Source organism: Canis lupus, chromosome 24 (assembly GCF_048164855.1).
Source record: "Canis lupus baileyi chromosome 24, mCanLup2.hap1, whole genome shotgun sequence".
Classification (NCBI taxonomy): domain Eukaryota; kingdom Metazoa; phylum Chordata; class Mammalia; order Carnivora; family Canidae; genus Canis; species Canis lupus.
In genome coordinates, this window is record NC_132861.1 from 30810884 (window position 1) to 30823299 (window position 12416).

The following is a 12416-nucleotide window of genomic DNA, read 5'->3' on the forward strand; positions in this document are numbered from 1 at the left end:
TTATATTAGTTATTTACACATTGCATTTTCCAGTCTTTCTCATCTTTTTTATCCTTATGTTCTCACTCTGCCCCTAATTATATGATGGGTGCTCAAGAATTTTAAATGAGCCCGGTCTGTAAAATTTTCCAAATTTGGAGTTATTCTTATTAAGCCATGCCATCTGCTGGTTCCCTGGTGTATCTGTCAGTCAGCCCGAATTCCTGCTGAAATTCACGTTGAAGCATTTGTGAGTTTGTCAGTTAGGCAATTTCCCCATGTCCTTCCACTTCCTGCTGCAGGTGCTATTCTTTTATTGAACTAGTCTCGAGTTGTTGTTTTTTTCCCTCCCACCCTCTTTTACCTGTTGGCCACTCTTAAAACCCGGAAAAGTGGAATTTACATTTTGGAGCTCGGGAATGGCCAGAGAAATGTAATTGGGCATGCTCAGTAGGTTGCCCTCATTTGGAACACAAATATGTCTTGAGTGTTTGTCAGTGCTTCTAAGTGTCCAGATTGGACGCATCTTTCTTGCGGCATTATATTGGGAGATTGCAGCCCCTCCCACCCTCTTGGCACTCGGGCTTTTTTAATTTTCTCCGTGTGCCCAATTTTGGAGCCAGCCCTCCTGAATCTCTTGACCAATCAAGAGACCACACATTGTTGCCTAAGAGACCCCGTATGCCAGAGAAAGGATCTATAGATGGTGATTGGACTACTGGAAGGAAGGGTGGGGGCTGGACAGAGTCAAAGAAAAAGCTGCCATGGCAACACCAGCGCTTGAGGCTTGAAGAGGGAGGTGAGCTGAAAGAGGTGAGAGCAGTGGGCAGTGCATGAAAAAGATGGAGACTCTTTACAGAGCTCCACTCTGAGATTCTCCTGGGCCTCTCACAAATCTTGTTAGTGCTCCTGGGGATTACATTTTGCTCCCTTTCAGCTGCAATTTAAGTGCCAGATGCTTCATACTTACGAAATTAACAACAGTTAATTATTTCTGTGCCTATCAGACACTAGCTCTTTGGATCTAGTGTAGTTTTTGCTTTGCTCTAATTAGTTGAATATAAGATGAATTCATCTTATATATATGGTTGAAATCTAACCATACCTTGTTTCCTGATAATTTTCTGATAATATTATTTCCTTCTCTGATGATAAGGCAATGCACAATGTGTGTTGGCAGAGAAACTCAATCCTATTTTGGTCTGTTAATTCCAAATTAAAAATCCAATAATCCTGAGTTTAATTCCAGTGTTCAATTCATAATGTTCTGAGTTTTATCCTACCTTTGTATTAGTTTTAATCTTTAAACTGCTTCTTCTCCACTATTGTGTTCATTCAGTCAGTTGATTTAACAAATATTTGAGCACCGATTATGTAGTGCTGGGATTAGGATTCAGGTGAGCAATGTAAGAAAACCACATGAGCAAAGAAGCATCAGAGTTCTGTACTAGTTGTTTTGTACCAAAGTTCCGTGTGTCTGGGTGGATAGTGCGTGAAGGGAGAAAGAGTGGGATGAGGCTGAAAAGGTAGATTGAGGAGAAAGAGTGGGATGAGGCTGAAAAGGTAGATTGAGGTAAACTCATAGTGGACCTAGACTTCCATGCTAAGGAGTCTGGTTATGTTGTAGCCATCAGAGAGCCTCTGAAGGTTTTTGAGCTGAAAAGTGGTACAATCAACTGGTCTTTTTTTTTTTTTTTTTAAGATTTTATCTATTTATTCATGAGAGACACAGGCAGAGGGAGAAGCAGGCTCCATGCAGGGAGCCTGACATGGGACTCAATCTCGGGACTCCAGGATCACGCCCTGGGCTGAAGGCGGTGCTAACCCGCTGAGCCACCTGGGCTGCTCTCAACTGGTCTTTAAAAAAAAATATTTCCCTTAGTAGAATGGTGGTTTCCAGGGGCTAGGGGATGTAGGGAGACATTGATTAAAGGGTACAAACTTTCAGTTATAAGATGAATAAGTTTTGGAGATCTAATGTCTAGCATGGTGACTGTAATTAATAATATGTTTTATACTTGAAAACTAATAAGAGAGAGGAGTGCCTGGGTGGCTCAGGCAGTTAAGCATCTGCCTTCAGCTCAGGGCATGATCCTAGGATCAAATCGCACATTGGGCTCCCTGCTCAGCGGGGAGTCTGCTTCCCCCTCTCATTTTGCTATTCCCCCTGCTTGTGCCCTCTCACTCTCTGTCAAATAAATAAATAAATAAAATCTTAAAAAAAAAAAACAAAGAAAACTAAGAGTAGCTCTCATGTGTTCAACATACACAAATGCTAACTATGAGAGGTGATGGATCTGTTAAATACCTTGATTGTAATAATTTCACAATGATTACATTGATACATATATCAAATTGATACATATATCAAAACATCAAATTGTACACCTTAAATATATACATTTTTTGTAAAAAAAAAAAAAAAAAGGGCAGCCCCGGTGGCACAGCGGTTTAGCGCCGCCTGCAGCCCAGGGCTTGATCCTGGAGACCCTGGATCAAGTCCCACGTCAGGCTCTCTGTATGATGCCTGCTTCTCCCTCTGCCTGTGTCTCTGCCTCTCTCTCTCTCTGTCTCTATGAATAAATAAATAAAATATTTTTTTAAAACCTTTCTTCCAGTAGACTGCATGCTTTATTAAAGCAAAGACTCATATTTGTACCCCTAACACAGGACTAGTAGGTCCTTAGTAAAGTCAAATAATGGTGACAGTGTGGGTCTGAAAATGAGATTGGAGGTTTGTAACCCCTGAAACTTCACCAGAGGACCCATCCTTGCTGTTGAATGTGGAACTAGAACCATACCTTGGGGGTTAAGGCCAAAGACCCTCTTTTTTCCTTTTCATTTAAAGGAAAATTAAAGATCAGCATTCAGGGACAGCCATTAAAGAGGAAAGAGGTCACACAAAAAACAGGAGCAAGCTTTCTATGTGGAAGGAGAGGAAGACAGCTTGCTTTGTCTTGGTGACAAAAAGTGGGGACAGTTATTTCTTGTGTATGTTATATAAAAATTCTGTCTTTGTAATAATCCTGAGTGTGCTGTGAACATGTGTGTACATGCAGGTATGTACACTGCACATCTTCTGGAATGGGAAGAGGAGGAAAAAACCCACAAAAGAATAATGACGAAGGCAAGGGCAGGACAGCCCCATTTGAATGCTTCAGCAGAACTGTATTACCAAGAGAGCTGTTTCTCCTGGCCAGCCCCATCTCCTGAAAACCAAGTTGATTGAAGAAAGGCTAATCAAATAATTTCTAGCTTTTAGGAACCAGGAAAAGGAAAACAGCCAGTGCAGGACCTTAGGGAAGCTCAAGAGAAGCTATTTTGTCTTCATTCAGAAATTGTGCCTAGCTTGTTTCCTACACAAACTGAAAAGTTCTCAGCTTACAGCAGGAGTTTTTCACCTGGGCTAAGCAAAATTTTGTGTTAACGTGCATTTTTCTAGGGAAAGGATTTATAGCTTTCATCATGTTCTCCAAGAGCTTTATGACCCTCAAAAAAAAAAAGATTAAAAACAACAACTGTTTTAAAGAGAAAAAAGGTCAAACATAAGTAAGAACAATGCAAAACAAAAGGAAATAGGTGATTTTTTAACTGAGCAGATCTAGGCTCAAAGACCATGCTTTGTATCTTTAACTTGCCCACTCGCACGTACTTTTATAGCTGCCAATTAACAAAACTGTAATGAAATAATTTCTTATACCTTTTGCAAGTTGGCTCACATGTGACTCAGATAATTAACTGTTAGAGGTTGGGGAAAATGTGAGTGCTGATGTGAGTCTTCTTTATACCAGTGGAGTGGTGGCAGGAGGCAACTGCCAAGAGGGAATTGTGTAATGATGCCCCTGTAGTTTTCAAACATTGGCTTTATCTTCTGCTATAACTCAAACCCAAGAGAGAATATTACCTGTCAAGTGAGAGCCTCAAAGATTTCAGATCTAGCTTTCAGGGAAATCCCATATCAGCCAAAAAGTAATGTGTGTGTGTGTGTGTGTGTGTGTGTGTGTGTGTGTGTGTGTTTAATTGTCTAGTTTTTTCTTCTGTAGAGTAGTCTTTGGAGCCCATAGAACAGGCAGGCAAGGTTGAACGTCTCAGTGGTTGAACGTCTGTCTTTGGCTCAGGTTGTGATCCCCAGGTTCTGGGATTGAGTCTTGCATGGGGCTCCCCGCAAGGAGCCTGCTTCTCCCTCTGCCTATGTCTCTGCCTCTCTCTCTCTGTCTCTCATGAATGAATAAATAAAATCTTAAAAAAAAGAAAGAACAGGCAGGCAAGCCCTGGCTCTCTTGGTCACGACCACTGCCTTCTGATAGAAACCCACCTTCAGAGAGGAAGGAAGGCAGAAGAAAGCAGATACTCTGAAGATATATATTGAAACTATCATCAACCCGTTTTAAATGTTTTCCACTTTAAATATTTTGTTATGGCTCTCTAATAGGTTTTGAGGCACCCTGTAAATGACAGAAAGTTCTAGGAAAGGTTACAGGGAAGTTACTAGTTATTGAGACCATCCATTTGTCAGGCCTTCTGCTGGACCCATTTTCTCCAGTCTTTGAAACAGTGGTTGGAGGTAGATGCAAATAGATTAAATGCTCAGATAGACTGAATAATTTGCAAAACATTATACAGCTAGTAGGTTTTAGAGCCAAGATCAAACCTGTATAAGGTTAAAAGTTTTATAATTTTTAATGTTAGCAAATGTAATGTTTGCAATGTAAATAAATAAGCAGAAAGAGGAAATTTATTGCAAGGATGTCAGGTAGCTCACGAAATGAGCAAGAAGGGACAAGGGGCTTCTGAGGGGTAAGGCAGCAGGAGCAATTTGACAGAACATCAGTGCTACTGTGAACAACGACCTCAGCCGTCCAATAAGGATGAGCCAGTGTCAGTCCAACTGGCCTAGCTTGGTCTCATAACCATGTCTTGGCTGAGGAAGAGGAGGCCACCTTGATTAACCAAATGAGTAGATTTTAAGCACTGAGGGCAAAGTAATTCTTCATGAGAATTAAAGTGTTTTAATTAAATGAATGTAGACCTATAGTGGGCATTTAAAAAACAGCACATTTCCCCTAGTAAAACCAAATCTATCCATCTCTAAAGGCTTAGCTTTGTCCATTACACCATTCTACTTCTTAAATATGGTATCAAGCTAGAACCCTTATTACTTAGATATCAGAAAGAGGGGAGGAAGAAAGACACAAGGGACTGGGATAGAGTGCTTTCTGTCGCACTATGATTTTATAAATTAAAATACTTATTTCTGGCCAGTACAGTATATTCTAGGTAGGAGTGATTTAAACAGATCTGGTATGATATCTAATTCCACAACCTACTGTCTGTATAAACTTAGGCAGGGTATGTAACTTCAATGAGCTTCATTTTTTCCATACATAAAATGAGCTAAAACCTACCAACTCTTCAAATTGTTATGAACTTTTAGCATGGATATAAAGTGCCTGACCTATAAAATGCTCCCAGTAAATGTTCTTCCCCCCAATTCTCTCTGTCAACATACTAAAAGATGGTGTGGTGTTAGTGCTTTCAATATTCTGAAGATTACATGATTCATTTCTTCTGATAGGTATGATTTTTCTTATGGAAGGATATTCAGTTATTTTATGATGGCATTTGCACCTCCAAAATGCATAGATGGTCCCAAAATGCAGACAAAGATGAGTACCTGGACACCCCTAAACCATCAGCTTTTGAATGATCGGGTAAGTGACTGGAGCCATTTAATCCATTGTATCCATGCCTTAAAGAAAAAAAAAAAGTATTAAAATGTTATTTATCAAAATATGAACAAGAATTGTTTAGGATTGTTGTAATTGATTAAAAAGCAAATGGAGGGATGCCTGGGTGGCTCAGTGGTTGAGCATCTGTCTTCGGCTCAGGGTGTGGTCCCAGAGTCCCAGGATAAAGTCCCACATCGGGCTCCCCTTGAGGAACCTGTTTCTCCCTCTGTCTGTGTCTCTGCCTTTCCCAGTGTCCCTCATGAAAAAAAAAAAAAATCTTCGGGGAAAAAAGGAGCAAATGGAGAATTAAAAAAAAAAAAAAAAAACTTAGTTGAGCCCTTGCTATGTGGGCAAGGCTGGCAGTAGACAGGATCCCTGCCCATGATGAAAATGTGTTAGATTTGTTCTTTCCTCACCCATATCTACTGTCACTGCTCTTCTCTCTTTCATCCCAAATGCTTTTCTCTTCCATCACTGATTCTCTGTTGGAACCATCAGGAATGAGAGAGGAAAGGGTTGTCTGTGAGGAGTTCTCAAAAAAGATTTTCTTGCTAGAGTTTCAGTTACTGGATAATGCTGCATATTTAACCAAATAAAATGAATAAATCTCAATTGATACTAACATTACTCAGCTACGCCTAAGAAGTTTATTTCCTACCTGCATTCCGGGAAATCACTAATAGAATGCACCAAAGGACTGCAGAGATGGGAAGCTGAGTATCATGCTGGTGTGTGAGACTGGCCAACCTCTGGGGATTTCTATTCGTACTTCACTTAAGGGCAGAATTTACCAACAGGTCAGTGAGCTCCTATAGTCAATACCTATTACAAGGACCACACCTAGTTGTCAGTAAAATACAATCAACATCAATAAAACTGACTTGATTATCTTGCTCCTATACACCAGTTCCTCCTTCTGGTAAAAGGCATCACTTTACACCAAGTCACTCAAGCCAGAAATTATCCTTCTCCATGCCAGCTCTGGATTGGTTTTCCCCAATTTACATGCTAATAACTTAGTCTGTTACTTATGGCATAGAAGACACTACTCTTTCACAGGAAAACACAAGATTCTTGGGTCAGAGACAAAAATCTCTGTTACAGTGCAGCAAGCAGCAGGAGCACCACATTTGCATTGGTTCTTCTTGCCTGCCTTTTTCTCACAAGAGTGCTCCAGAAGGCCCAAAAAAATACTACACACACCATGGGTTTACTTCACAACTAAGAAACAGTGAGCCCAGGGAATCCACTGCTTTTATACTAAGCAGTAAGCAAGCCCACCCTTGGCCCCAAAGAGAGATAGTATCTCATTACTCAAGGTTGTCTTACTCCAAATGTACCTTGGAAAAATGGTCCCAAGGAAAGAACAATGAAGACCTTGCACCCTTAGTATTCCAAGATATTTAGGAGTATAAGAGGGAGGCCCAAAGAGGTGTGTCTACCAGTACCCCCTCACTCCTCACTTCCACATCCAATTCATTTTTTTTAAAGATTTTATTTATTTGACAGAGAGAGGGCAAGAGAGTACAAGTAGGGGGAGTGGCAGAGGGAGAAGTAGATTCCTTGCTGACTAGGGATGTGGGGTTCGATCCCAGGACTCCAAGATCATGACCTGAGCAAATGCAGATACTTAACCAATTGAGCCACCCGGGTGTCCCCATCTAATTCATTTTCAAGTTCTAGAAGTCTTCCTCTTCATCTGGGCCCCTTTCCTGCATTCATTTACATATGCCTCCAGCTTCACATCATTGTTTCATATACTCTCATAACCCTTTGCATAATGCACTGCTGTAACTCCCAACTGGTTTCTTTGCCTCAATTCCTACCAATCCATCTTCTAGTCTGGCCCCAGAATGATTTTTCTAAAATATCAAAATAAAAAAAAGTAACATAAATAAAATTTAAAAATAAAATACCAAGTGAATCCTACAGTGTGAAACTGATAACAGACCCTGCTCCACAGAGTAAATTCCAAATCACTACACCTAGCAATGAGGATCTTTTGTAAGTTGACCTCAGCTAACCTCTCAGTTCCAAGCCCTGCCACTGCTTCCTTCTGTCCTATGCTCAGGCCAATTAAGTGGCTTCCAGATGAGCCCTGGTCTCTCACACCTCCACTCTTTTGCTCCCCTTGATGCCTCCCCTACTAGCCAACTCAAATGTCATTTTCTTGGGAGAGCCTCCTCCTGCTTGCTTCTCTTTGCTCTCATCACTGTTTACCAACTTTCCCACTCGACTGTAATGTGTTAAGAGCTGTGATTCTATCTTTTCTCTCTGCATTTTCCATGCCTGACATAGTTCCAAAAGATGGAGTCAGAATTCAGCCATCCTCCCTGGGACCTCCTTCACTGTCTCTCTCCTTCTAGTCTCTAAATCCCTCCTTCCTTAGTTTGAATTTGAGCCTCGGCCTTGAAAGTGAGTAGATATGCTACCACCCTGGCAAAACAAGAGCATCAGTCCTGACCCTTCCTGTTCAGCACTTTTCTGTTTCTACTCTCTGATATGAAACATTAGCAATTTTGAGGAGAGAGATATTAGTGTAGCCCTCGTAATAGTGAGAAATAAAAGGGAGAGAGACTGAAAAGGAAAAAGATAAAAGAAATGAGAAAAGAAGAATGATACATAGACTAAGAGGAGGGACCAGGAGAAACAAAAGGAAAGGCAGAGAATGAGAGACAGAAATTCAGCCTTCATCTGGCCATGAGCGCAAACACTGCAAGTTTATTGAGAAAGTATTTTTTTATTCAGCTCAACAACTGTTTATTGAGCACCTGTTTGTTAATGTTCTTGGCACTCACAACAGTTTATCTAACAGCTTCTCTGCTTTCCCCTACCAAAAAGCTTCAGTGTTTGGTTTTGAAATCTGTTTTCTCATAGAATTGTGAAGGTTTTACACATATGTGAAAAAGTGACTTGAATCAAAATACATATTTGTTGGGTGCCTTGATTTTCAGAAATTATCTTTGAAAAATTAGAAGTCTTGGTCGATTTAGCAGCTGCGGAGAAAAAAAGTATCTTAATTGCCTGATTGCCCATTGCAGGTTGGCTTACTAGAGACTCAGACTTTGAGATTAGTGTGTAGAGCATTGATTGTGGAGGGCTCTCGGATCAGCACCAGGGAAAGGAAGGGAAAAAGGGGGAGGTGGGTGAGGGGAGAAGGAGGGAGGAAGAGAGAGAAGGCCATAGGTCTGAGGCCTGGCCCTGTAGCCACCTGCCTGTATACTTCTACATTGGGGGATCTGGCTGGCTTAGTTGGTGCAGCATCTGACTCTTGATCTCAGGGTTGTGAGTTTGAGCCCCACACTGGGTGTAGAGATTATTTAAATAAATAAGTAAATAATAAAAAATATACTTCTATGCTGACTATTCAGTAGATATTAGCTGTCCCATGGAAGGGCAAATGGAACAAAGCAGAGCTCTCAAGCTCATGGCTGACAGTCAACATCACTCCCAACAGGTGGGTGAGTAAATCCTGGGCAATAGATCACAGCAAGCATTACATTATCTCATCTTGGTTTTTTAATAGTTTTTGTCTCAAAATGATAATTTCTTGAGATAATATTTATTTTGTTCTTTAGACCTCTCTATTTTTAAAAAAGATTTATTTGTTATGGGGTAGGCAGAGAGAGGGAATCTTAACTAGGCTCCCTGCTGAGTGAAGAGCCTGACCTGGGGCATGATCCCACAACCCTGAGATCATGACTTGAGCTGAAATCAAGAATCAGACATTTAACATTTAAATATCTGCATGTATACACACACACACACACACACACATACATATAAATGTGCAGATGTACATAGACACACATAAAATTTGTATATGGGTAGACCAAATTATTTTTTTTAAGTAATCTCTACTTAATGTAAGGTTCAAACTCACAACCCCCAGATCAAGAGTCACATGCTCTACTGACTGAACCAGTCAGGTGCTCCAATGCCAAACTATTAATCATGGTTTTCCCCAAAGAGTTAGATGGCAATGGGGGAGGTGGTCCTGTAAGAAGAAAGCTTTCATTTTTTACTTTACATAGTGCAATAAAATTTCTAAAACTCCAAATTTTAAAACAATCTAAAAATGATACAAATAAGAGTAAGGAGATAACAATAATTCTGGGAATTGGAAACTCTGGTTCCAGAACAGTGATAATTTCCTACATGACTTGAATAAGTCACTTCCTTTCTCTGGGCTTTACCATCCTCCTTTATAAAATGAGTTATGTTGGATCAGATTACCTTGGAGGTTGCTTCCAGATCTAATATTCTGTGTAAAATGTATTAAAAATAGATGCCAAGGATGCAGCTGGCCAGAAGGTGTCTATGCATAAATAATGTCAAGGGTTTTTCTATACTTGTAAAACAGGGCATTTAAATGTCACCAATGATCGGTGTAATTTTGAGGTCCTGTTTTCTGTTCTCATTTCAATTGTGTCTTTGTTCGATTCTGTAGTAAAATGTAAACTATGCAACTATTTTAGATTTAAAAAGGGTCACAGTATTTTAAGTTTTTACTTAAGTTCTAGTTAGTTAACATAGAGGGTAATATTAGTTTCAGGTGTACAATGTAGTAATTCAACACTTCCATACAACATTTGATGCTTCACCGGGTACAGGAATTTAACTTTGCAGCAGGCCTTTAGCACAGAGATTGAATTCAAATTCACATGCCTTAAAAGATAGTATGATCAGCATAGCCAAATGTGACAGATTTCAAAATAACTTGGGCATTATGAATTTTGAGAGAAGAGTGTTTTTAAAGTATGCATTTCTTTGCCATCTAGTGTTTTATTTTTTTTTAAGATTTTATTTATTCATGAGAGACATAGAGAGAGAGAGGCAGAGACATAGGCAAAGGGAGAAGCAGGCTCCATGTAGGAAGCCCAGTGTGGGACTCAATACCAGGACTCCAGGATCATGCCCTGACCCAAAGGCAGAGGCTCAACCACTGAGCCACCTAGGTGGCCCGTCATCTAGTGTTTTAATTGAAAGTAGCCAACATTTCTTTTTCGAGATGTAGTACAGTTACATGTTAAAAGGTGTTCTGAGAAAAAGCACCTAGTTACCATCCATCACTCATAATTTAGGAGCCCCTAAATGTTTCACTCCTACACTGTAATGATGTCGCATGGTGAAATATGTAACTGCAGTGTCAACAGACTAAAATAACAACCGTAGGATTTTGACTTAACAGCAGGCTCTGAATAAACTGTGATATAAACAAACTGCAGGGCTCTGGGAGGAAAGATGATCCATTTTAATATTTCTATTTTGAATCAATACTTTGTTTTTCAGCTCTTTAAGAGGACAAACCTCATTTGCAAGTCTTTAGACTAACTCTAAACCAGAGAATATAAGACTGACTGAACACCTGATAAATAGTGTGTCCCAAATTCTATTTCTTGCAAGGGTCGAGTCAGAGCCAGAACTGAGCTTGTCTAGTGGTATTCCTCCCCCCTGCCCCCCGACTTCCATCAGTTTCTATTTGGATCTAGATGCCTTTGTAAGAAGTGGATTTGCTTAGACCTGCTTCGACTTGGTCATTGGCTCTCTAAAGACTTGTTTTAGGGATGCCTGGGTGGCTTAGTTGGTTAAACATCTGACTCTTGGTTTCGGCTCAGATCATTGTCTCAGGGATATGAGGGCGAGCTCCACGTCAAGCTCTGCACTGGGCATGGAGCCTGTTTAAGATTCTCTCTCTCCCTCTCCCCGACTCTGTCCTCTAAAAAAAAAAAAAAGACTACTGTGTTAGTTAGCCTAAGTAACACTCCCTACCTCCCACTCCATTCCTTTCCTGCTACCTTCTTTTTTTTTTTTTAAGATTTTATTTATTTATTTGTGAGAGACACAGAGAAAGAGGCAGAGACATAGGTAGAGGGAGAAGCAGGCTCCCTGCAGGGAGCTGGATGCAGGACTCAATCCCAGGACCCCAGGATCATGACCTGAGCCAAAGGTGCCCCTTCCTGCTACCTTCTTGCTGACTATCTTCTCTCCCCTTCAAATCAGTGCCCCTTTGTTTCCAATGCCCCATATTGTCACTGGGCACTATGATGGTCACCTTATCTGCCTTTTGAAAGGAGGTTGTGGTAACATTTTCTTCTTCCCAGCAGTTCAAATGTAGGGCTGGAAGTCAGAATAGGGAAGACCACAGTTATAGTGAGAAACACGGTAGGGTTGAGCTGAACAGACAGCCAACTGTACCAGTGATTTTTAAAATTTAGGGCAGCCCGATGGCTCATCGGTTTAGCGCCGCCTTCAGCTCAGGGTGTGATCCTGGAGACCCGGGATCAAGTCCCACGTTGGACTTCCTGCTTGGAGCCGGCTTCTTCCTCTGCCTGTGTCTCTGCCTCTCTCTCTGTGTCTCTCTCTTTTTTTTTTTTCCTCTCTGTGTCTCTTATGAATAAATAAAATCTTTAAAAAAGTAAAATAAAATTTATAAATGTAAGCCTTTGAGCCTCTGCTTGTCCTCTCTAAAATAAGGAAATTGAAAAGATCTCAAGAATTCCTTTTAGCTCTAAAATTCTATGACTTTTGAAGCTTTTTTGTTGTTGTTCAATCAGCAGATGTTTATTGAGGGCCTGCCTTGCAACCTGGACAGATTATGGAGAAAGTGGTTGTAATCCGCATGGGAAAATAAAATGACTAGAAACAACTAAAGAGCCATGGTAAACCCTGTAAAGCCCAAGTGGAATGCGGGCTATAAATGGAATA

At 40.5% G+C, this 12416-nt stretch overlaps 1 protein-coding gene across 7 annotated transcripts in view; it reads left to right on the forward strand.

Moving 5' to 3' along the window:
- The first annotated feature begins 385 nt into the window (after nucleotides 1–385).
- Nucleotides 386–12416, forward strand: part of FBXO16 (F-box protein 16) — a 62743-nt gene continuing 50712 nt past the window's right edge. Inside the window, exons 1-2 of one of the 7 annotated variants that reach the window (XM_072796146.1) lie at nucleotides 642–778; nucleotides 5555–5690. In XM_072796146.1, coding sequence (XP_072652247.1) covers nucleotides 5592–5690 — 99 coding nt within the window. In that variant the 5' untranslated portion in view covers nucleotides 642–778; nucleotides 5555–5591. Of the gene's footprint in view, nucleotides 793–5554; nucleotides 5691–12416 lie in introns of all 7 variants that reach the window. The other 6 variants (XM_072796145.1, XM_072796147.1, XM_072796148.1 and 3 more) reach the window with 6 other exon arrangements.